This window comes from Pieris rapae, chromosome 19 (genome assembly GCF_905147795.1).
Source record: "Pieris rapae chromosome 19, ilPieRapa1.1, whole genome shotgun sequence".
NCBI classification, from domain to species: Eukaryota; Metazoa; Arthropoda; class Insecta; order Lepidoptera; family Pieridae; genus Pieris; species Pieris rapae.
In genome coordinates this window covers 89,291-116,508 of record NC_059527.1, presented here as the reverse complement: position 1 = coordinate 116,508, position 27,218 = coordinate 89,291, and the positions used below count along the sequence as shown (strand labels likewise).

Here is a 27,218-nt window from a genome sequence, read left to right as displayed (position 1 = left end):
GTATCGCAGGAAACATGAGTAAAATTAAGGAATCCTATTGCACTTCATCACTTCACACCAATTTCTTGTAAGACAATAGTACTTCCCCGTACGTGCCTGCCTATTTGGCTAAAGTTCGAAAGCAACAGTGTGGCACTCCTGCTAAGAAGAAGGTTGACTGATTGCGCAGCTGAAATAACCTCTCCCAGGTAATTTTACCAGTGAGCAATAGGGTCGTCACATCCCGATGCTTATATAAAATAGAAATAATTCAGAAAAAATCATATGAATGTATGAATGAATGTAACAACACCCCAGTTTTTCGGACAAAAAATTAAACTTTTTACTATCAACCTTAACTTTATAAACTAACATTAGTGTTTTTTGAGTCAATACGAATAGTGTTTTACTAATTTTTTAATTTATCTTGTTCACATGTTTATTGAAGTTTGTTAATTAACATTTGACTTGTAGGAAATTATTTTAAGATGAAAAAAGGAAAGTCTCCACCAATATTAGAAAATCTTACTATACATGGCCACAAAAAGATATCCAGTAAGGAAAGATCACACACGCTGTGGAGAGTAATTATGTTTGTTAATTTGATCGTTACTGTCATCTTGATGGTTGTGGTCAGAAATGGATATCAATATCAACGCATCATCACACGAGTGAGACTAGAGTTACATTTTAAGTTTACAATACTAATCTTACACTAAAACATAATTCATAAACGAAAACTTGATTAATTAATTTAATTATATTCCATTTGTAAATTGGTTGCAGATAAATCCTAACTGCAAAATAAATCAAGTACCCTTTCCGGCGGTCAGCATTTGTAATTACAATTTGGTGTCGAACAAAAGGTCTCAAAATATACAAAATATTTTGTAAGTGTGTTGCTTAATATATATTTCCGAAATGCTTACATAGTCAAATTGTTAATGAAATACGCAAGCGCGTACCTTGAAAAGGTCTCTTTTGTTTGGCTTTAATATAAATTTGTATTTCCATTTATTATGATACCATTTAACTCAAGTTTTGATAGAAATAATCTATATAACAAATATATCGTTTGAAAGACCCTGACCTTAAAGTACACTAAAGTGACGTATTACTTCCTTTCAATAGAATGCAGAATATAGGTAGGTGCAATGTAATAATAGAACTAATAATTGAATAGAAGTCTCGTAGTCCTGACATTTAAATAATAAATAAATAAATTTACTCTATAACTTTTGAAGTGAAAACTTCTTTAGCGGCGTTGTACACGTTTTTTGGAATTAGTAAAAAATTTTAAACTCGCGTCAGGACACGTGACCTGATCGAAAATCCGTGAGACGGATGGAGAGTAGACAGCTGGCGCGTAAAAATAAATTAACATGTTTGTGTACGATAGCACAATAAATAAACATTGTATTCTACCACATAAATGATTGTACTAATAATTAAAGCAATTCGTGCAAAATTATTCCCTAACCATTCCAAAATATCAAAAATGCACAACGTTAATATTCAAGTTTTCATTTCCGCCGGCTCTCCTGGAGAGACAATTTGTCATAGTAAGCTTTTCAGTTGTGCGTTGAATCGGTCGTTGAGTTACTCTCTCATCGGTGCAGCGCAGATCATGCGTAAATAAAATCGAAATGTCGGACGAAATGCTTCGAATCTGCGACACATAGGTATATATTATGTTAGCAAATGCTCGGATTATCAGGACATTTTGTGATCGAGTCGTTGATTTTTATTATTTATCATTGAGCTTCCTTCCACTACATTTCTAGAAGAATCACAGTATATTTTGTATCGATTTGTTTTGATATTTTTTACTTTTGTACTTTGATTTGATTTGTTTTGTTATTTGTTTGTTTTATAGTTTGAAATCATTCAGGGAACGCAAGATAATATGAATTGAGAATTCAGTGGATTATTTTGGTGATGAGAGGTTTGACCGAGTTGGGTCTGTTACATTGTGATTAGTTAGTACGCGGCATTGTCCAAAGTCAAGATGGCACCTTGACGCCACTCGGGGCATTCGCGCTGCTTTTATTAGTCGTAAAAAATACGTATTTAATTCGTTAAGTAAATATTCAAAACTATGAAACAAACAAACAACAAAACAAATCAAATAAAAATACAGAAGTATACGGAATAGAATGTTTATAGAAAAGGAAAACTTATAATGTCCCTGATAACATTTAGACTCATGGAAATATGTCGTTGTGGTATGTTGAAAACAGTACATATTATACAAAATGATTATTTTGCTTTATAGAAAATCATCAAACGTATCCGGTTCGGATATAGAGCTGTTCCTGCAAAGCCTCCCCGACCTAGTCGATTTTCGTAACTCCAACGTCCACACATCCGACTTTGATCAAGTTCTGCGAGTTCTTAAAAAACATTACTTTAATATAGAAACAATAATGGAAGAGGTAAAATTAATACACCATTAATTAATTATTTTTGTAAGCTCCAACGTTTTAGTTTTACTAATTCTATGAATACAGAAATCATATAGTTTTTCTGCTTCTCATGATATATTACATTTCCTAATAATATAATTATATGCCTCAAATAATACTCAGGTGCACCAGACGTGTGAAGACTTGCTACTGTACTGCAGTTTTAACAGAAAGCCAACGATTTGCACGGACATGTTCCGTTTGGTGAAAACTTTTGAAGGCCACTGCTGCACATTCAACTACGTCGCTCTAAACGATGACAGTATTGAGAAGTACAGTTATTTTATTTGTTACTGGCGGCCTTTATTACTATGTGAAGGTGTAGTTTATTTATTTCACGGCACTAAAGCTTACCCAAATTTTAAAGCATTCCTTAAAAACTTTTTCCGTGAACTAAAAAACAAATAATAGCCACTATGATGTTTTCATTTCCATATGAAAACATCATAGTTTTCTCATTCGACAATTCACATTTTTCTGAAATTTAACATAAATTTTATGAAATTAACAAAATGACTACTTGAAAAACCTAGATTGGATTATTTTTCTTCTCTCCTGCAGTGTACTGGTAGAAGTGTGTTTTAGTCACTATTGTGTTCACCATATTGTTACACATTCTGAATAATTATGTACAATATTAATAATTTATACTATTAAATTTACGTAGCTAATTAGTAATTATATTTGTCTAAATACCTATAACATGGTACCTTATAAATAAATGTCTATACTGATACCAGATGGTAAAACCTAAAGTCCCTTAATTTTTGACGTGTAAACTACAGCATGTTAACACTGATAATAAATATTAATAATTTATCATTTGCATTCTTCAACTTATTCACCTTCAAATAAATAACAAAGAAGCCTTTGTGATTTGCTAGGCATACTAAAACAGAGAGTCCTCTCAATCCACCTGTGATTGCAATCCTGTATTTATTATTATTTAATGCACATAAATAAAATTCAATTCGTACGCTACGTGTTAAACGTTAATCACGTTAATTTAATTAAAGCGTCCTTCCTGATACGGATCATGAACATTATGAGGATACGGAATCGGACCACAAACATTCTGAGATCATAGTCACCGCGGAGTCAGGCAGGTGTGACATATTTTACCGTGTCATTGATGATCTTGAGTATTATATTCTTTAAAGTCTAATTTTTATACAGAGGTTCAGGTCTGCTCGTAGTTTTCAACGTAGAGCCGAGTGATTACCCACCCTGGGCGCTCACTCCATCATATGGTGCGAAGGTAATGATTTTAAAAAGTCTTTTCGATCACTATTTTTTTACTAAACATACTCATACAAAATTTATCTGGTGCTTTTTAGGTCCTGATTAATGACCCAAACGACTATCCAGAGTATTCAGTGATTTACAAACGGGTGAACACGGAGATATCCTTAGACATCAAGGTGCAGCCTCATGTGTTCGATGCCGACGACTCACTTCGCAGAATTCCCAACACGTATCGTGGCTGCGCTTTCCACGACGAAATCGAGCTCAAACATACAGACAGGTAAACGTGATTTGTATTGAAGTTGATGAATTTGATGGTTTAAACAAAATCATAGACGAACAGAACCTCTTCCTTTTTGGACGTCGTCGTCGGAGCAAAAATAGGCGAAAATATACCCAAAAATAATAATAATTGAATACTTTTTACTTTTACATAGGTATTCTGCGGAGACTTGCACAACAGAATGTAAAATGAGGAGCTATTTGAAGTATTGTGGCTGTGTGCCATATAAGTACCCGCAAGGTTGGTACTGTTGTAGTATGATATGTATTTCATCAAATCTTACAAACGTCCGAGCATTCAATAAATTAATTCCTTAATATTTAAATAAGTACTCCAAAAGTAAAAAAAAACAATACGCGTGTTAAAAATACTGAAATGTTTACAGAGACAACGACTCGAATCTGCGAGTTCAAAGACTTAGGGTGCTTGAGCAACTTCAGAGGTATTATTCATTTAGATTTAACAATTACACTGAGAGTAACGTGCGTTTAGGTGCATCATGAAATGATTTTAAAAGCTTTGCGAATGTCACGGTATTCGTTATACGAGAAAAATAAATATATCGAATATATAAAATAAATACACGAACCATTCCACAATTTTTTTATTAAAGACGTGAAACGTTCAACCATTGCGAAACTACGCACCTATCTATATGTAACGGTAAGATATTTTATCAACAGAACCATAATGGATAAAGATGGGAACCTATTTTCATTATATGTGTCGATCAAATATAAGGCAATTCTGTTTTCGTTTATCGCCAAGATTAGTCATAATATGGGTAAATAGCCACTATTCACAGACTTATTTATCGTTTTACAATTCGTTGCCATACTATACAAAATCATATATATAAAAAAACGCAGGTTACATATTAAGTTATTAGGCAACGCACGACCTTATAGCTAACAAACGATTTCTTCCAGGCAACCCAGACTTATAGATGTATAAATAAATATAATAATTGTTTAATTTCAGCAAAGAAGTTGTCTGGGGAAAGATGTGACCCGCTCTGCTACCTGGAGTGCCGAGACAAGCAATATCGCGTCACCAACGACATTATGCCTCTCGTTGCAGACTTGTACCCCGACGACGTTATGTGAGTTTGTGTACTTGAATCAATAATACAATCATATGGCTGTGTCCCATCCCTGTTTATTCTGCATAACAATGCTATGTCAATTTGTACCTAACTTTAGGAATAATAGAAACACCAGTGAGTTAACAGCACTGCAGGTGTACTTCGACAGACCCACCTGCAACTGCTATAAGCAGATGTTACTCATGGATTTCACTTCCCTGATTGGTGAGTCAAAGTAATTATGCTATAGTGTCTTACGTAAACAATTATTGTATGAGTTTGTACTTTCACTGTAATCATGGTGCACAATTAACATAATACTATAACTACCTGCAGCTACAAAATCGTGGAACTTTACAACACATCGTCACTTCTATTTTGGGAGTCTACGCTGGTGTTAAACCACAGCTCTTTATTAAATTCCATGCCACGCAACACCCTTTTCACTGGAACATTGAATTACATTCCACTCTATAAAACATTTACGCTTTATGATTTACACAGGCGTAGAGATAATGGTGTGTGTAAATGGTAACGAGATGAGTTTTGTTTGAATTTAACGTCATTTTGGGGATTTGTCTCCACACTACCGCCATCTGCAGCCATGGGCATGATGCCATCTCGCCTGATTACAATGTGTTCGTTTTTGGAAATCTACGATGGTTTGGTTTGTTAGTTGTGAATTTAATATCATAATCAAGCAAGTAATTTCTCACCCTCTCATATTTAGCCATATAGTGCATATTGCTAATACACAGATTATTCGTTACTCTTGACACTTTTAAATTAAAATACACATCTCACAGTGGACAGTGGCTGCTTGGTACAAGCATGAAAGACTATAGCCATCTGAGGATGTAGTGGCATATGTAAAAGAATTTAAAAAATCATAATAGATTCCATTAAATTGTATAATGAATATAATCTATTTCAGCTACATATGGGGGCATCTTCTCACTGAGCTTTGGAGCGTCGCTTCATACTCTATTCGAAGTCATCTTCTTAACGCTGAATACTATAGTATATTATTCACGAAAATCTGTTTCGTTTTTATCGAACAGCAAAGTTTTAAATAAACGTGTGCAATAAAACTCACAAGCTTTGCCAGTAAGGCTTTAATGGAAATATTTTTAGCCTTATATCATTAGATAATTATATAAAGATGTCTGTTGGTTACCCTAATGCAAGGTGCATTAGGGTAAATTAAAATTAATTTACGCAAATTAATTTTAACAAAACAGATACAATAATTTCATTTTTATATCCATTAAAGGAGTTTTATTCAGTTACACATACAAGATCGGCAAGAATTGTAGGATTTTTTTTTTATTTGAAGATACATTTGTATTCATAAGTACCGGCCGATAAGAATCTATCGAAAACACTTGCTTGGCTGAACTTTGGCTTACTCGTATGACAAAATGGGCATTTAGTGAGAAATTTAATGAAGTGAGAGATAGTCAGTATCTTATTTAAATTAAACTTAAAATACTACTTTAAACGTAATAATTTATTCATAGATATAAAATTTACATGTTTATTTACAATGTTTGTACAGTTTTCGTAAATACTAAATGCGAATTTACCAAAATTAAACATCAGTTGTGTTTGCCTATAAATATAGGTATTGTAAATCTCTATAGGTATCACCCTGAGAATCAAATTCATTTTTATAATTTTTTAGTTTACCACAAGTCAGTTCAACGAAAGTGAAATCCAGAATATTTATTGATTACGACAATCATAGTATTTTATAATGGAATTGAAATCGTATCTTACTTAAAAACCGCTAGCATAGCAACCCAAAGTTCTTTAAGAATCGTCGGCTTCATTTGAGGTCTACAGGCCCATGTCGCTGCAGCATCTCCACCGAGACGGTATGCGCGGGAGCCAGGCGCCGCGACGATCGCGTCACGTGACTAAGCTGCGTCTGAGCGCGCCTGCACCCCACGTCCCCCGCCCTGGATACCACGACTCCTCCTCCTCCTGCCCCGACACCAGCTCCGCAGCCATGACGCAAAGAGTTCATCTGCAAGCGACCGATTTGTGTTAAAATAAGCTTTAATCTTAAGACAAATTGATTATCATGTTGTACCGCAAACCTTCTGGGCGTGGCAATTATGCTTCGATAATTGTGTAAGCAAAAAAAAAAATGTGTTTTAACATGGTTCAAAAAATTACGTTTCGTTTACACTTTTCATTTGTTCCTCACATTTGTTAGTTGATGATTATTGTATTTTCAAAATAATAATTGGATTCTCAGATATTTCTGAATATGAATATAGGAAAAACACTTTTTTTTTTAAGTTATGATTATTAAACATAATTTTAAATTTAACCGACGTTACGTGTGTGTTTTTCTTTAAATGTGTAAAAGTTATGAATATAGGTTTAAGTATTACCGTTACCTGTAGATAGCACCTTTTATGAGGTTCGTGGTAAAGTTCGTAATCGCTGGATGACCCATCCGGCTTTTGCGTGCACCGCCACTGCAATATATTCGATAAGCTTAGTTCTGTACCGTATCTTATGTTACCGTATGATATGTTTAACTTTAAAGGTTTCTCTTCTCTACGGCAAAATTCGAATGTTTGACTGCCATTTCCTTTATCAATTTTGTATAAATAAACAAAAATAAATATAAATATTGAAAATGTAATATAATGTATACTTGTGAGATAAATTCTCTCTATTCGATTCTCGGTGTATAATAATAAACGCCTGCTTTGTTACAACAATAACTAAGTATATTTCCAACACTTCTTATCCTTAAACAACCACACAGCTTACAATTTAACGTCCGTCTTCGTCAAGCGGATCGGTCCGAATAACCTCACTTATTTTAGATCGTATCAAGACTACCCTTCATTATGTTTGTCACTGTCGGTATCGAGTCAATCAACTAACTTACATCGAGTAAAACATATTAAACAAATACAATCATCAAATAATCTATACTGTAAATTATAAATATTAATTATAAACATAATAAAATTGTAAAGTAATAACATATCATCATAAATTCGTTACATCGTGAATCAAGTACAATCATCAAAATAAAGTAGCTTGTAAATTGAATATAAATATTATTTAAAAATAAACGTGATTTAAATAATAATTTTGTAAAATAATAACAAGTATTCTTAAATTCATTACATTCGGCCGTCCGACTACGTGCGATCTCCTGACGCACGGTATATAATCATGGTAAGGTTTTATAAATTCAAATAAGTACACTAACAAAATATTTTAGTTTCATGTGACCTAATTGTAACCTATCTATACATTTGGTTTTTATCAATTATTCATTAAATTCATATAATCATGGTAAGCTTTTATAAATTCAAATAAGTACACTAACAAAATATTTTAGTTTCATGTGACCTAATTGTAACGTATCTATACATTTGGTTTTTATCAATTATTCATTACATTCATATAATCATGGTAAGCTTTTATAAATTCAAATAAGTACACTAACAAAATATTTTAGTTTCATGTGACCTAATTGTAACGTATTTATACATTTGGTTTTTATCAATTATTCATTACATTCGGCTATTATTTTCTTATTTTGGACGTTGGGGGGAGAAGCTGGAAGACTGCTTGCGTTTCTTCTTTGATCACTTTTTGTGTCTCTTAGACTTAGTTGCTGCTTTGGTGGACGATCGTGAACGCTTTCTCTGAAGTTCGTCATTACGAGTAGGCGAGCCTTCGGGAGTCATCGCTTCATCAGTATTCATACCTCAAGAATAAAATATCATTTTATCATGTTAGTATATCAATTCATTGTCTAAACGTACTGAAACTATATGGATATTTTTAAAACATTTCAAAATTAAGTATTTAAAGAAATAAACTTCATTTATTTGAAATTAATCCTTGACTGAAAACAAAATACAATAATGATCCTTTAACGTTGAAGCGCCCTAAGGGGCACGAAGTATTCTATAGGCATACTTAACTTCTTATTTCAGCACGTTTTTCTTCTTCTAGGTACACATGACCTCTACTCCAACATACTACACGCTCACAGAGACATACATAGCCTCGAGTATCTAAAGCACACATGGCTCGATAGGCATACATAGCCTCTAGTAGCTGAAGCACACTTGGCTTCCTATTGTAGGCACACATAACCTCTAACAACTGAGCACACATGGCTCGATAGGCATACATAGCCCCTAGTAGCTGAAGCACACTTGGCTTCCTATTGTAGACTTAGTTGCTGCTTTGGAGGACGATCGTGAACGCTTTCTCTGAAGTTCGTCATTACGAGTAGGCGAGCCTTCGGGAGTCATCGCTTCATCAGTATTCATACCTCAAGAATAAAATATCATTTTATCATGTTAGTATATCAATTCATTGTCTAAACGTACTGAAACTATATGGATATTTTTAAAACATTTCAAAATTAAGTATTTAAAGAAATAAACTTCATTTATTTGAAATTAATCCTTGACTGAAAACAAAATACAATAATGATCCTTTAACGTTGAAGCGCCCTAAGGGGCACGAAGTATTCTATAGGCATACTTAACTTCTTATTTCAGCACGTTTTTCTTCTTCTAGGTACACATGACCTCTACTCCAACATACTACACGCTCACAGAGACATACATAGCCTCGAGTATCTAAAGCACACATGGCTCGATAGGCATACATAGCCTCTAGTAGCTGAAGCACACTTGGCTTCCTATTGTAGGCACACATAACCTCTAACAACTGAGCACACATGGCTCGATAGGCATACATAGCCCCTAGTAGCTGAAGCACACTTGGCTTCCTATTGTAGACTTAGTTGCTGCTTTGGAGGACGATCGTGAACGCTTTCTCTGAAGTTCGTCATTACGAGTAGGCGAGCCTTCGGGAGTCATCGCTTCATCAGTATTCATACCTCAAGAATAAAATATCATTTTATCATGTTAGTATATCAATTCATTGTCTAAACGTACTGAAACTATATGGATATTTTTAAAACATTTCAAAATTAAGTATTTAAAGAAATAAACTTCATTTATTTGAAATTAATCCTTGACTGAAAACAAAATACAATAATGATCCTTTAACGTTGAAGCGCCCTAAGGGGCACGAAGTATTCTATAGGCATACTTAACTTCTTATTTCAGCACGTTTTTCTTCTTCTAGGTACACATGACCTCTACTCCAACATACTACACGCTCACAGAGACATACATAGCCTCGAGTATCTAAAGCACACATGGCTCGATAGGCATACATAGCCTCTAGTAGCTGAAGCACACTTGGCTTCCTATTGTAGGCACACATAACCTCTAACAACTGAGCACACATGGCTCGATAGGCATACATAGCCTCTAGTAGCTGAAGCACACTTGGCTTCCTATTGTAGGCACACATAACCTCTAACAACTGAGCACACATGGCTCGATAGGCATACATAGCCCCTCGTAGCTGAAGCACACTTGGCTTCCTATTGTAGGTACACATAACTTCTCACGACTAAGCACACATGGCTCGATAGGCATACATAGCCCCTAGTAGCTGAAGCACACTTGGCTTCCTATTGTAGGTACACATAACCTCTAACTAATAAGCACATATGGCTTGCTATTGTAGGCACACATAGCCTCTAACTCAAATCAAAATTTATTTATTCAATTTAGATACGACTTAGGGTATGCTTATGAATATCAAAAACGTTTACAAAATTCGCGAAAGAGCAAAACTATGCCATTCGTTCGCCAAACTAAGAGGAGGCCTTGTTCTAAGGAGAACGGGCAAGAAACTCAGCAAGTTTTACCCTCCCTCTATCTACATACAATAATTCAAAGGAAAATGTCATAAACTACAACGTCATTTAAGTTACATAAGTGAAAAAAATTAAATACAAATCTGTTCTGTGATTTACCACATTCACCATTACATACATGTTCACAACACTTCCAAGATTACAAAACAAATTATAACAATATAATTAGAACTATTTCCAATCTCTTCAATCAATATCTTCTAGATAGTCATTAACTGTGTAACGTAATTATAGGTGTTTGTGAAGAAAAAAAAAAAAAAAAAAAAAATCTTCAAAAATATCCACAATCTCTGAGCTTCTTATCATCTACCTTTAAAAATAATGAATTATTAAGGGATTTAAGGTTTTCCAGTTTCTCTATAAATTATGATATTCCAAGTAGTTTTAATTTTATTACTTGAATTCTTAATTTTCTTACGTATATGCAAGGCCTTTTTATATTTACAGACTTTTCTAAAAGTTTTGGAATAATTTCTGACATATTTTATAAACACTGCGTTGTGATTATATTTTTTTTGAATGCATATAATTCATATAGCCTATTCCTACTCTTATAAATACCACTCGTGGCCCAGTCATCAAACTTGATATTTTTGTTGCACTTTGCAGTCTAATGGGTAAACTAAATCAAACTCATTTTGAATAACATTTAAAAAAAATCTTTCGCATTGACTCTCCGAATTATTTAGAATTGAGTAATCTAACAACACAGCACAAACCTTGGAATTAACGTTATGCCTAAAACTTTCAATGCGACTTTTTGTGAAGGGTTGATATTTAACGTGCTTGCCTTAATCTAATATTTTATCAGAGAAGCCAACTATCAGACCACAATGGTCAGAAGTAAGGTTTGTTATTACTGATTTAGAAACACATTTGTCACTCAAAAATATGTTATCTAAACAAGTCGCTGAATGGGAGGTGATTCTAGTTGGTTCAGAGAATTGGTTTACAAAATTCAAACATTTAAAAATTGAAATAAATCTAGTGCTTACTGAAGTACTTTCAAGTATGTTTAGGTTAAGGTCTCCGTAAATATACATCTTCCATTACTGACTCAAATTTGTAGTAATCCCCGGAAGGGGGCCTGTACACGCATACTATAACATAATTCTCCAGTTCTACACAAGATAATTCAATAACACATTCAATTGATAGACTTACAATATCCTTACGATCTTTGTATTTGACACTACTATTTACTAATATTAATGAACCTCCACGAATAGTATACATATAATATACATACACAATTGGAAGTTGTCAATGACAACAGTTTCATAACTTCTTAGCTAATGTTCTGTGATGTAAATAACTTCAATTTCGCGACTTTTTGTAAACAGTTCTAATTCTAATTAATTGCCAGCCAAACCTTGTACATTTTGATAAACAATTCTTAATAAAACTGGCTTGGCTTTTGTCTTAGGTCCTAGTTTAAATTTGTAAAAAGTACATTTTTCGTGGCAGTTTTACTATGTGTCACGGATACCTTTTTATTATAATCACAATCATATTTCTTTATCAATTTGACAGTTTCTTTAAAATTATATGCTATAACAGCTTAGCAATTTGTTCTTTTTTATTTTATAAGAAAGATACAATGTATATCTTTGATCAGTGTAAATTTAGTATTTAGTAGTTTAATAAGAAACTTGTTTCAATCAAAATATAAAAAAATATGTCACTATGAAGACATGTCAGATGGTGCATAAATTGATTTAAATTATAAATCTGTCGATTAAATTTATAATCTTGCATATAGAAAGAACACAGTGTTATTTTACATTTTTTTTTTCTGCCAAACTCCAAAAGTTAGTGATTGTTTGAGTAATGTGGGTTTTTTTATTCCCCATACTGTCAACACACAATAATATTAATTAAGAGCTGCTACCTACACAATGATAATTTAATATTTTATCTACAATCCCTTGGTAAGACATTCCAGGTAAACAAATAATGACATTTTGAGGTAACTCATACCCCAGTAACTGTCCCAGCCCATGCCCTAAGGCCTAACCTATCTGAAAATATGTAGGTATTATTATTTCTTTGAGTGTTTGAACTGCTTGTAGGATAAAACTCTGGCACGTGGGACTTTGGTGATGAATTATCTCTATTCAGCTGTGAAGGAACTTGGTCATTATAAATTAACTTATTACCTTGCTCAACAGCACAAGTACAATGCTTACTGGTGAGAGATGCATACCTCTCAGTACTATAATTACATAAATCAATGATGTCATGCCTTGCAGATACTTGGTAATCTATTTTTTTTTAACATGACATGATGATTATGACATTATTATTTATACATTGCTCCAGTTGATTAATTTTAATATTTAATTGTTTACTTATGCTCACATATGAACATTGACTTTCAATTACATTTTCTTTACAAGTTTTCCATTTCTGTTTTAATAATGTATGTTGTTGTCTTAGTAATAAGTGATGTTTCAAATAATTTTTCCTTTTAATTAATTTGTTGGTTTTTTTTTTTAATAAATTTACTAAGCCGGACATAATTTTTTTTAATTCTTTTCCTACTTGTAAATAGGGAACCGATTGGGTATGACTTATTGCACCCACAGATCAATATTGTTACATAGTTCATTTACAATACCTGGATCACAGCTTTTTAACTTACTGAACAAGCTCTGAGAGGCATTAGCTTCTATGGCAACCTTATTTTCAAGTATTTGGACAGTTTTATGTGCCTCTGACAAAGTTAATTCCAAGTCACTGGTGCAATTCAAAGCCTGTTCCTGAGTATCATAGCACTGTTTATAAGAGTCAATCCTGTAAATGCACACACTGATCCACAATATCTGAATATTTCATATGTATTTCAGATAGTTCACATTTAAGTTCACTGTTTTTCCTAACAATATTCTGAATTCCCGTTCACTGTCCTCGCGTTCTTGCAGCAATCTATTATTGAGATCCTGCAATTTCTTCTGCTCCAACAAAGCCTGTTTCAGTCTCATTTCAATATCTTTAGTTGTGGCTTTGCGAGTCATTATTTGTGGTGTTATTGTTTTCTAGACTTAGATTGGGTCTTATGCCACTTCTGAATTGAGATAAATTCTCTCTATTCGATTCTCGGTGTATAATAATAAACGCCTGCTTTGTTACAACAATAACTAAGTATATTTCCAACACTTCTTATCCTTAAACAACCACACAGCTTACAATTTAACGTCCGTCTTCGTCAAGCGGATCGGTCCGAATAACCTCACTTATTTTAGATCGTATCAAGACTACCCTTCATTATGTTTGTCACTGTCGGTATCGAGTCAATCAACTAACTTACATCGAGTAAAACATATTAAACAAATACAATCATCAAATAATCTATACTGTAAATTATAAATATTAATTATAAACATAATAAAATTGTAAAGTAATAACATATCATCATAAATTCGTTACATCGTGAATCAAGTACAATCATCAAAATAAAGTAGCTTGTAAATTGAATATAAATATTATTTAAAAATAAACGTGATTTAAATAATAATTTTGTAAAATAATAACAAGTATTCTTAAATTCATTACACTTGTATTTGGTGAACTGATCCAAATAACAAACAAGTCACCAGAGTTCGATTTAAATTTTAAATTATCATAATTGCATAATGCATAAGTTTAATTTGGTTTATTCCGGGCAAAAATAGGAGCTATCGTTAATTAACGACGTGTTTACAAATTATATCATATAAATAAAAAAATTTTTTTCAACAATAACATTCACCTAACAAACATATTTCAGCTCACCGTAAATTTGGTTCGTTGGCAGATTCCTCGCGAGCATAGAAGCTTGCGCAGAGAGCGCTGGAAATTGCGAGTCATCAGACAGTAGACGATGGGGTTTATGGCAGAATTCGCGTGACCTGCCGCAATGAAACATGTCTAGAGCCACTGATAAGCTAATTGTTACTTACGAGCCATTCTTATCGGCTCTTAGTCGTGACCGTGATTGTTATAGTGCGGTATTCTACGACCTAAGACCTTAAATGTTTTTTAAATATCGGACAAATTATAAATCAAGATGTGTGTACATTCGCTATTATTATATAATATAAATAGCGAATTAATAAAAAATAATTTTCTTCGTGGAAGTCACTTTTATTTATACTAAATAAACTAGGCATTATTTGAAATACATTACGCGTTTAGACCGAATAAGACAGACAATACTCAACAATGGTTAAATATCCGCCTCGTTATAAGGCATTACCGGTCCAGGCGCGCGTGACGAGGGTAGCTGATGTAAACAAAATCAATGCATACAAAAGCTCTGTATCTTAAATTCTATCCTTATCCTTCTTGTTCTGAAAGTTAGAATTTTCCGCAATTTATGAATTATTATTTTTTTACAATTTTTCTGCAATTGAATGTATCTTCGTAATTAAAAACCCTGGTCAACATACCTATAAAAAGCGCATAGGGCAGATAAAGGCTGAGGTCGGCGGTGGAAAGCATGTTGACGTCCAATAGCAACTGCAGTATGTTGTAAGGCAGCCAGCACATGGCGAACAAAACAGCCAACAACAACAGGATCCACGCCACTCGCTTCCGCTCACGAACCAGCCTTAGCCCCTGAACATAAATAACCTTATTCCATTCTAATGCAACTCTGCTTTTATGACGTAGGAGCATAGCAACATGCATACCTCACGTGCAAATTCTACGCAAAATGGGCTTTAATTCAAAAACTCGTCGTTGCATTATTTTTGCAAATTTTAGATGGACTTTTAAAAAGCAGACTGCAATTTATGTTTTGTACTCAATTTGTGTCATGCGTGAAAATGGAATAATTTGTAATTATTATTAAGTTCAAATAGCTGCATTGCGCATTTAGCACGTTTAGTGTTTTATAATATATTTTTGTTATAGAATAATGAATTTTTGTTTTTTATATAGTACGTACAGGCAGGAGGCTTACATGATGTTTAGGAATAGACCGCGAAACTGACGAAGTTCGATTTATCAACGCCAAGTATTCCGATGTTGACTGGGGCTTTAAGAAGAGTGTCTTCGAAAAGACAAATGTTGTTGTTGTAGCAATTGCCCGAGAAATAACTGGCCGGCCAGTGTAAAGAGTATCCTCAGTGCTGTCGTCTGCATATCTATGAATGTTCCTAAGTTGCAACATATCATTGAAATGCAGAAGAAATACAGGGTAAGGCATAGGATACAGTCTTATAGGAGTAAAGCGTGCACGGCTTTAAGGTCGGAACATGCTACGTCGATAACGGCTATTAGGCTCCGATCGACTGGAAAGCTCAAGAAGACCAGAAGACCTCGAGAGAAACTGAAGAACAAAGAGGCTGAAGTTATTAAGCGATAGTTGGACGGATCAGAGCGATCGCCTTTTTTTAGGATAGTATGTATCGAAGCGGTTTTCCAGCACCTCGGAACAGGTGCTGAGTGAGTACAGGTACCGGAAATGGCACGTTAGGACCGAAAACAACTCAGGATCACAAGTATAAAGCTTTAGGGGGGTTTCATCCGGCCCGCCCTTTGCGGACAACACGTTGCCGGAATGTGATTTCCGTGATCGAAGCGAAATGGTCGATGGTAATCTCCCCAGTCACCCAAAGTCGAGTTAAACGCGAAGAGATAGTCCAAAACGTCGGCTTTGCGGTAAGGGCCAACGAGTCATATACACTGAAGTAGTGGAATGGAGGGTTGACAAAAATTCCCTTGGATAGATTTGGCGACTCACCAGAAGGCTCAAATTCCTGCAAGGAGGTGGGCCGATATCTCGCCAAATCTGGCAATTTGACTTTGCCTTAGCGATTTGAAATTTTGTAAAGACAACCTTTTAAAATACCTTTTGAATATTATTTGTGAGTATTGGTTGATTGGTACATATATTCTATATATGACAGTTTGTATATCTAAGTTACTAGAAGTTAATTCTGCAATTATTCAATAATAAATCAATTAATAGAGTTCTCAAGTGGGTTTTTATTTCAAAATCATTTCTAATCCTTAGCCTACTCCGTGACTAACTTCATGCCACAGGGATTAAATGAAATAACAAATCATAACAAAGATGAAAATACATTACTTTCTTTATATCATTTATTTGCTTCTAAATGTTGAGTAAATAAGAAAAGAAATCGCAAATGGATCCCTTTTAACCTGGTGTTATTACTATAGCCAAACTTCCCATCGTAGTAGTAAGTAGACGTCGTAGATTAATGTTCGAAAAAGTAGAAAAATTACAGTTTAGTAGCTAGATTCAATACCAAAGTACCGTAAACATTACGACCTAATATTTTTACATGCTATTTGCAATGGTTTAATTGACTGCCCTGACTTGTTGCCGCTTTTGCTAGGCAAACCCAATTTCAAGTTACTCGTTCTAAGACCAACTATTTACGAAACTCGGTTTTGGCTTTTGTGAATAAAATAATTATTTGAATATTTTTTAATGAGTAGCTGCTAGCTGTAGGAATACTTTAATAAATACATTTTTATTAAAATTTAGGCACAAGGTCCTGTCTTTTCACTGTGATATTGTTCAATTTCGCGAAGCCGTGAATAGAATGCGTAATCAGAATAAATCGTTTAGCCATTTGAGTAAATGGGGTGGGGGTATGAAACGAAAATTTTGATTAATTCCCAAAAATAGCTTCACTTACTTCATTTTGAATTGAATTTATCATGAAATCATAAATGTGGCTTCTTGTTTAACTTGACTACATTGAGATTGTTCGATTCGTTCGTTCGCCTATAGCTAAACTTTACACTCTGCTTAGGCGATTATCGCTTTGACCACAATAATGCCACGATTGGAAAAGCTTCCTCAACGTGAGACGATTGAGACATCTATTAACTATAATTTTTTTTCGGCCTTTAATTAATCGGTCGCTCTATTTTGATTTAAGCAACTCCGACTTCCACATTTGATACTATTCCAATACTATTAGTTAGTAGTGAATTGTTATATTACCTGTTGCATACCGATATTGCCCTCGTCGATATCGAAGGGCGGCCGCACCGCGCACAAAGTCCGCCCCATACATGCGTAGGACATAATTGTTATGCAGCCTGTTTTCAAAACAATTAATCACCAACTAAGCAACATGTCAAGTGCTCAACGTGTGCTTATAAGGGTACAAGTCGAAACCCGCATTTATGCGTAAGTATTATTTCACAAGAGATAATCGCTATTAATTATTCATGTTATTGCAAGTAACATTCGCCCGGCACCGGCCGCTGCGGTACGAACTCCAAGAAAAGCAATTTAACTTGTCGGTTTGCTCGACACGCGATAATAGGCTTTAACTGGTACTAGTGTAATACTGTTGATGGCAACCGACTGTACTACGCAACAACTCGAACGGGCGAACACTGGTATTTAAACTTGCGAAGTTAAACCGGAATTGAATTGAATAGAAGTCTAACAGTGCAAAATGAATATTTAGGTAGTCCTCACCTGGTATGGCGTAAACCAGAGTAAAGCTAAAAGCCCCGAACTGTTGCCGAGATCCGGCGCTGGGCCACTCCTCAGTGCAGAACTGAACCTCTTTGGTTTCTATCTAAAACACGACTAATTGATATATATTATGTTATCATCACATACGGCACAAGGATAAGGATATCAAATGTAGGATTTTGCTTTGAAGATTTCTTATTTTGTACGCAGATGGACATACCGAAATGTTCGTTCGTGTGTGTGATAGTATTGGAACTGACTCCGTTCGCACGAAAGCAACTAAAGCGAGAGGTATAAAGATGAGTGCTGCCAGGGTCCACAACAGCCCCAAGAGCAGCAAAGCTTGTGGTCGTTCTGGAGGGCGGAGCCTCGGCTCTGGCGCGATTGACACCCACCGGTCTACGGACATTGCGGTCAAAGTGAACACGCTAGCCGCCACTGCCACACCTGGTAATGGAAATATCATAGAATATTCGTATTAATATTTTCAACCAATACTTGACTAATATTATAAATATATCATCTTAATAACAGAGAAAACCGATTAAATCTTTAAATAATCTTAGAGAAAGGTGCGGCTTCAGAGTGCCTTACAGGAAAGGTTAATCCTCCTACTTACCCTGTATATAGTTAAATATTTTGCAGACTGTCTGTCCGTAGTACCACACGAGGGTGATAGCCTTACTCAACTGGATAGGCATACACACAACCGTCACCAGAAGATCAGCTGCCGAGAGATTCACCAGAAAGATATTCGTGACGCTGCAATTAATATTAAAGAACGATTAAAATGTATACGAGTGGCAGAGAAAATATGATTGGTTCAAATGACATGCATAGTTTTTAAATTGTACTTTACTAGCAACAACTAACTTAGTATTATATTCATATTTAATCCGTCTGTTGCTATTGTTAAAAGTTGAAATTAAGCTCTCGCTTGTATACATGCAATCTTTTATACTTCACGACTGCAACAATAAAAAGAGAGCGTACAATTTTAAATAACTGGATATATCAAAAGTGGATCAACCAATGATATAAGCATTACTGGGTTCGAGAAAATAATGTTAATATTAATCTTCCAGTTTAATGAAAGGAAAGCTAATCTTAGTCTTCAGTAATTTGGCTGTAAATGCTTTATTTATCGAAGTACTTAGATAAATTAATTACCTAGATATATGTATATATATATAACAAGTGGCTGTTATGCAATGTTTATATTTTATGATATAGTGAGTATGAATCTTAAATATTTAATTATTTAAAATTAATTAAGTTTGTTCCATTAGTTATGATTTCTTTATTTTAAAAACCTTTGCTAGCTAAGCTAACCTTTGCTTTTATTGCAAATAAAACCTATTTGCCTCATGCCCTATCATACTACTTAATGCTGGAATGGGGATGTCTAGCAATAACAAAACCGTCAGTTCTTTTACATTAATTACGATATTCATGTTTCTATAAACAGGTTTTTCAGTTTTGATTAAACACTGCCTAAACCATTTCATTGCTGAAATGTCTCGAAAAGGCTGACGTCCGGAAAATCGTTTCGCAAAAAGACAGATTTCGAATGGATTTAAGAGTCTGACAAATCCCAGCGATGGATCAACTTGCAATTTATATCCGTCTCACGTGGAAACTTTTACCTGTTAAGTATTGGCTTTAGAATTTATTTTATGCACAAGGCTAACGGTAGAAGGCTCATCGAATGTTCAGTGATGCCTGTGGTCCTTTGCTGTACCAGAATCGGTCGGAATAAGCACCCGTAACTTTTTACATTGTACCTAGACTAGACATAAATTCAATTTAATCCAATTTTAGCCAAACAAGCTAAAATACATAACTAAGAAATATTGAAGTACCTCTCGCTCTTCAGTTATTTGATGTATAAGTGGAGTGACTGTTGCTTTGAATAGTTTTTCTCAAATAAAACTAAAATCTGGAGCAGCTCATTCGTTTTATATTCACTCTTGCAAAGTTAACTTGCATTAGTGACCTTTTACGGCTCGCAACACAGCCTCCATCAGTTCAAATAGTTTTAATATTTTGAAAAAAAGTGAAAGAGTGTATCTTCTTTATCTGAACATTATGTGCTTACTTTTAAAAAAATGAACAATATTTTTTATCACTCTATTAAATAGATAAAGTGTTGTGTCATAGGATTTCGTGCTGACTACAGTTTGAAAACATGACATTTAAAAACAGAAACCTATATAAAATTATTATATTTAAAACTTCGTTCTGACAGCCCTCAACTCTTGTTCCAGCGAAATTCTTCGAAAGAAAGAATGAGAATCTAACAGCTTTGTTGGTTCGTCAAATTACAACCGAGTACAATGAAATTAATTAGTAAATGAAGAAGACTTTTTAATCTTGAAGTTTCTGCTTCGTATTTTCATATTAATTCGGCTTACAATAGCTTCTTGTTTTTCCAGCGTACCACCTATTTCTACTTTAAGTCTAACTGATTACCGTTAATTTTAAAATATTATTTGAGCTTAAGTTATGACTTTTAAGATCGTATTTGTGACCGCAGCGTTGCTATTCTGTAACTCACTTTTTAAACTCTAACAGTGGATTCAGCTTTAACAAATAAAAAAGGAATGATGTTACGATAGCTGTGTGTGTGGGTTTGAATTCGTTTTTTATTACATTTTAATTGTACCAATGACTTTTATAGTGTGTAGAAAGTTCAATGTTATCAAACATCTTAAAATGTGAAATTGATTATATTGTTATTTTATTAAAATATTTTTATATTTTAATTTATCCTAAGCAATGTAATTTAATCCAAGAAAAGCAGACAGTATGACGGGCAGGTAAGTTTAATTTAAGATAAAACATTATATTGTTTTAAATTTTGATTTAAGATTGTGTGTTGTTTACACACAATCACGCCTCAAAGTCATTAAAAAATTGTCGCTTAATGTCAAATAAATACTTTTATTATAAATATAATATAAATAACACTATTTATAGATAGTATATTTATATTATACTAAATAATCAACTTAATGTAACACAAAAAATGGTAGTAACATTGTTGATATAAAAATCATAGTCGTCAAAATAGATTTGTGATCTCAGCGTATATCCCTCCTCAACAATGAATCCGTTACGATGATATACTCGTCTTTAACTGGATAGTAAGCATTGAGACTCTCATCTCTCTTCATCGTTCTTGACGACTACCGCTGATGGTTGTAATAATTAACTGTTTGAATTGTAAATCGTGTGATTTGTTAGGACACATCTGCGTTAGTACCTATATATAAAACGGTTTAACTATACAACAGTTACAACAACAAAATAATAAAAATCAGAGAGCAGAAAACAAATAAAAGCTTAAAATAAGTGTATCTAATATAAGTTGTATTATAAAAACTGCATGAGATACAATATATTGTTTAAAGCTTTATTGGAACACAGTACTAGTGCTTTCGTATACAGTATACAATTGAGTACCATGAATAAAAAAATAAGGGCGTATTTAGTGCAAGTGTAAGATTGTAACAACCATACACTTATGTTTGAGCTGATTGATGTATATTTTTTTTATTCTTAAAAATTAAATTAAATATTACTTAATACGCATAAGTAGTTTAAGTATATTTTATGAATGGACCAAATTGTTCAAAAAGTTTACAAAATAAAAATATTTTATATTTTACAAATTTTAATTATTTAATGATTCTTATCATCATTGTTTTGATTTAATCTATTACATATGAAATTACATTTGCCAACAAATAAATAAGCATTGTTAACTTCTTTTCTGGACACTGCTTATTCTTTATATAATGGAAAATGTATATCCAAGCACTTAGCTAATGTGATAGTTATTATACTACTAAAATTATTTTAAAAGAATTTCTATTTAGTTTTATGAGTGTTAGACAAAATATATATTAGGTACTTCTTTTCTGTTGTAATAGTAAATTTTTTCAATCTTATTCTTTCTTCTATAAAGCCACATTTTGTAACTATTCTAACAATATATCTATCCATCCTGTGAGACTTTCACTGAGAGAATCTGTTTTAGTTGACCCTGCTAATATTTTTGTTCCGCTAGGATATTCTTAAAATTGTAACAATATTATCTCCTGATGGTGTTAGAAATACCTCATTACTTGGTGAATTTATATTAATTAAATTTTTATGGATTGTCTTGTCTGTCCCCCATAAACATTTCATAAATAATACTGCTTGTCAGTTGTGGGTTTATGGTAAACATAAACTTTTCATTAGAAGTTATAAATAGAACTCGTAACCTAATATGTAATATTAATAAAGAAACTTATTAGGTACTTACCTTTAAGTCGCCCCTTTTTCAGATACGTTGTAGGGTAAATAATTTGTCATAAAATAAAAAAGTACACAACATAATATTCATAGTAATTTATTTCATTTATTGGTTGAGCTCACTTGTGTGCAATTTCAATTTATCAGTTTCCTCTCGCTACCACTACTATTCATTAGTGAGATTAAACGAATTAAAATATGCTGAATGGTTATTCGGATGATTTTATACTTTATTTTTATATATGGCTGCTTCAAATTTTTTTTTTTTCAGAATTATAAAAGCGGATCACAAATTAAAAAAACCTTGATTTGATTGATTTACAAAGTTTTGTGAATATTAAACATTGTTCGGTTAAATTTGTAAGAAGCGAGCGTGATCTCGGCGCTATGACGCGTAAAAACACATTTCGGTACGTATTATTTCAACACAGATCAAAAACGTTTCATATTGATTTATCAGTCGTCGATGGATTTGTTTTAGTTGCGAATGGAGCTTGTCTCGCCCACTCTTTGATTTATTCTTTGTATCACCACCAAAATATCTCACATATATTATTCACTGTACTGAATTTTTTGGCTATATGTAACGCATTATGCCTACGTTTGCTCGTATTATTATTATCATGTCATATGGTGTTATTTCGTGGGGTAATGCAGCTGACATTAATTCTTTATTTGTAGTGCAAAAGCGGGCTATTAGAGCGATCTGCGCGTCGTCCCCACGGGAGTCAGTCCGAAGGAAGTTTAAATAATTACATATTATGACCTTTGCAAGTCAATACATTTATGATAACATTTTGTATGTGCGGAAAAATATATAGATATTTTATATGTGTTATATAACAAAGACAAAACTAGCGCACCAACCACAAGGCTACATAAAACGAGTAATTTTTAATTTCCAAGGCAATTGCATACGATTTTATAACAAAATCCCTATTGAGATACAAATGTTGTCCCGTCTCATTATCTTAAAACCACAATTTTTGAAGGTTCCTTCTACCACGTGTGAATTGCTCACATGGTTTTTGGTTATCAATTTGGATTACGCCACTATTGGGGGTTGCGAGTAGAAGGACCATGCGCCGGAAACAGTTATTCAACAAATAATAATTATAACAAAATAAATATACATATTAATAATATTTTATAAACTGAATTCTTTGTATCTGAGTCCCATCTTCAGACACAAAGGGGTTATCAGGACCTGAGTGATTGACATTTTTATGTATGTTTATATATGTAACCCATGTTTTTATGTGTGACCCATGTTTTAATAAACAATCATCTGATTTGCAGAAATCGGTGTGGATAGTAGTGCCAAATTCTACATAATTTTTGTCTTCCCCTAATACTTCAGCTGACCGAATATTGTCTATATAATAGGTTATTTGGACATCGTCGGCGCTGCGGGATATAACCCCTCTAACACATATCAAAGCACAGACATTTTTTCCCCGAAACAGAACACACAGTTGAGGTTGACTGAATCGATGTTCTCGTATATGCGCACCTAACTTAATCAAGGTCTAGTTTACATGAAGATATATAGGTAAATATATATATTTATTAATTTTGAATAAATTTCGTTTCACATGTTCTGAAATATTATAATAATAAATATAAAAATATAAAATCAAAGCCTGTCAAAATTACTTTGAGGAGGTCCAATCAAGGTCCCCCGAGACACCTACATAATCAGTATCGACAAATTCGGCGACTTATTTATAAATCCAACCCAACATTAATTTAAAACTGAAAATGTATAAAAGCAATAAAAACTGTTAAGCTTTCGAAAACATAAAGCGAGACCGGAAATTACAATGTATTTTTGTCCGAAAATAAATTATAAATCGCTATTCAAAGTTGACTTACTCCCACGATTATTGTCAGATTTCCTCCCAACTCGTAAGCCGAAGCTCAAGTTCCATCACGTAGCGAGATTACGTCAGACAAACAAACTATTGATTACATATTGATCTAATAGATGAGTGTGGCCAATCTTCTGCTAAGTGCTAGGCTATCAATATTAATCAAATTACGTTTTTATGAACGAGTTAACGAAATGTCTAACAAAAATAGTTTACAAGCCACGCTCCAAACAGTTTTATGTCTCTCATTCCGATCATCCACGAATTTGCAAACAACCGAATGAACAGATGCAATTAATATTGTCATTTGAATAGGTTTTTAAAAAACTGTTTCTTCACTTTCTTAAAATCCAAATAATATTTTTAACTTTATAAAATTTTCGAGTAAAACCCTACTTCAGAGAGGTCGAATTGTTTCTCTCATTATGCCAAATATTCTGAAATTCCTATTTAAGAGTATTTTATTTTAGTTTATATTATATTTACGTTTGGCCGAAGTCTAATGGAAATTAAATAGTCAATTATAATCCGCTAATGTAAGCAAAGTAAGAATATTATCTGTTATATAATTTTATAAGTTTTTTTTTTTTTTTTAACTTTTTACCTAAATGCACTACTTCGGGTTTTCCTCACTTACAGTGATAAAAAGCTTGTACTGTACGAGTATGTACGAGCATGCTCCTATTTCACCATGCCTCCTACTGATAGAGGACAAATCGTTGTTTTTAATTTATTTTATTATTCTTTATTACTCAAGATGTCAAACGTTGTGTAAAAGAAAAAAACTTGGCGATTAAAAAGAATGGCGGAGAGTTTATTGCCAGTTCTTCTCTTCCGTTCTACGCCCTAGCTTTGAAAACTGGCAGTTAAAGTAAAATAAGAAGCCTTTAATGTATATTTTTCGTTCGTTCATAAGTGTACATTATGTAACCTACGTGAATAAATGATTTTGAATTGAATTTGAATTTGACTCACAGCCTTAAATTGTGTTTGTATAATATCTGTGCCATTTTCATAGTTGTATTTTAAATTTGGTTAATTTTTATTTTTACATACAGTTAAGGATAAAACTTATAGTTACTTTAAAAATATCAAGCTTGGAACATATACAAATAAATAAATAAATTATCCAATTTCTGGAACCAAATTAGCAGACATTTTCTAAAAATTCCAGGTTCATGTGTGCCTCAACACGACAGCACATCACTCTGAACAATTTTCGTTTTAAAGTTTTACACATGAAATTGACGTTTTGTCATACTGGCTGCTTTGACCTTAAATATCTTCTCTTTGGTACTTCATCGTACATTCATCTCCTTTTTACAGCTATTTACTTGTGCATTTGTTTTTCGAAACTCATGATTCATTTCATTTGCCCCTTTTTTTCTTTGCGTCACTCTATACATAAATCGCGTTACGTTACTAGTTACGAGTTACGATTCTGGGATCCACATAAGTGTATCCCAGCTGAATCAACCAAATCGTGTCGCAGCGAAAATTTACCACAACAAAGTCAGTTGTGAGCGTTGTGGACTAGTGCCGGGGTCGTTCTTAATACCACTCTTAAGTCCGGCCAGACGATTTCGGCAGCAATTGCAAAACATGATGCTTTTAAAAAACTAAGGCTGGTCAATCGCTCAAGTCTAGGACACCCACTGTACTCCTCAGACCTTGCTCCAACAGATTACCATTTTTTTTTTAATTTGGATCTCACAAGATCTTACAATTGTTATTTTTTAGTAAAGGGATCACCAAAATAAACATATATATATATACATATTATTTTATGAACTACCTATGAGATGCCAAAAGTGCATACTCAAACTCAAACTAAAAATATCTTAATTCATATACTAAATATGAATTAAGATATTTTTAATATAGATTATAATACAAGTTACGAAAGTTCTTTCTTACCTTTTGGTGTAATTGCACTTGATAGCAACGAGTATGAGCAGCACGTTAGCCAGTAGAGAGAGCAGGATGAGGGGCACGTAAAGAGCGACCAGCACCACGTCTGGCTGAAACAAGATCTCAAGCCCCGCCACTGCCTGTACCCCGTTCAGACCTGAGTTCAAAATCTCAACCCACTCCGTACTGTTCATACTGTCACTGTCTTCCATTATTCATTCATAATGTGACGCGTTGGAACTTAAAACTGCACTGCGTATACTGGGCGAGACTATTTAATTTCAGTAACATATTTTTCATGAATCGGCCCAATACTGATCGGTATGGTGACATTCTAATTTAAAATTGACGTTACGTTAGGCTAAAACATAATAATTGTTGTAAGGCGAAAAAAAGTTCTCGCGTAAATCACCCGGCTTCAGTATTGACACAATGTAGGACGGTGAGAAGCGGAAAGCGACTGAATGAAGGTCTCCCGCACGCGAGAGAGAGAGACCCACTAAACTGAAACAGCAATACTAATTCAAAAAAGGTGGCTCAAATGTTGTTTCTTTATATTTTTAGGAAAAGGCTTTATTTGTGACATTTACACGTGTATTTTGGAATGCAAACTTTGATTCATTTTAAGGCTGCTGTCAAATGCCATTAAGGGTCCTACGAGTAACCATTCGTAGTTTAGGGGATGATAACATTTATAACGTTAAATTTATATAAAAATATTGTAATATAGAACCTATGAATAGACGCAAAGTATGTGTTATATGTCTATAGTTTAATAACCAAGTTTATTACCAACGTTATTAAGCCATAAACAATTGAAAAGTCATGTCATCGCTA

The 27,218-nt window shown here is 33.5% G+C and overlaps 2 protein-coding genes across 2 annotated transcripts; one reads left to right on the top strand and one right to left on the bottom strand.

Moving 5' to 3' along the window:
• The first annotated feature begins 618 nt into the window (after nt 1–618).
• LOC110997894 (pickpocket protein 11-like) lies at nt 619–6,711 on the top strand. Its single transcript, XM_045632467.1, has 9 exons — nt 619–650; nt 3,621–3,702; nt 3,782–3,969; nt 4,127–4,212; nt 4,358–4,414; nt 4,954–5,074; nt 5,175–5,281; nt 5,991–6,076; nt 6,700–6,711. Exons 1-9 carry the CDS (start codon nt 619–621, stop codon nt 6,709–6,711), a joined length of 771 nt encoding a protein of 256 aa, XP_045488423.1.
• Nucleotides 6,712–6,732: 21 nt separating this feature from the next.
• Nucleotides 6,733–26,853, bottom strand: LOC110997879 (neuropeptide FF receptor 1). The gene is made up of 9 exons (XM_022266234.2): nt 26,388–26,853; nt 18,917–19,059; nt 18,518–18,744; nt 18,298–18,400; nt 17,812–17,909; nt 15,278–15,446; nt 14,622–14,737; nt 7,465–7,545; nt 6,733–7,085 (listed from the first exon to the last, which is right to left on the bottom strand). Exons 1-9 carry the CDS (start codon nt 26,591–26,593, stop codon nt 6,885–6,887), a joined length of 1,344 nt encoding a protein of 447 aa, XP_022121926.1. The 5' UTR covers nt 26,594–26,853; the 3' UTR covers nt 6,733–6,884.
• Nucleotides 26,854–27,218: the final 365 nt, after the last annotated feature.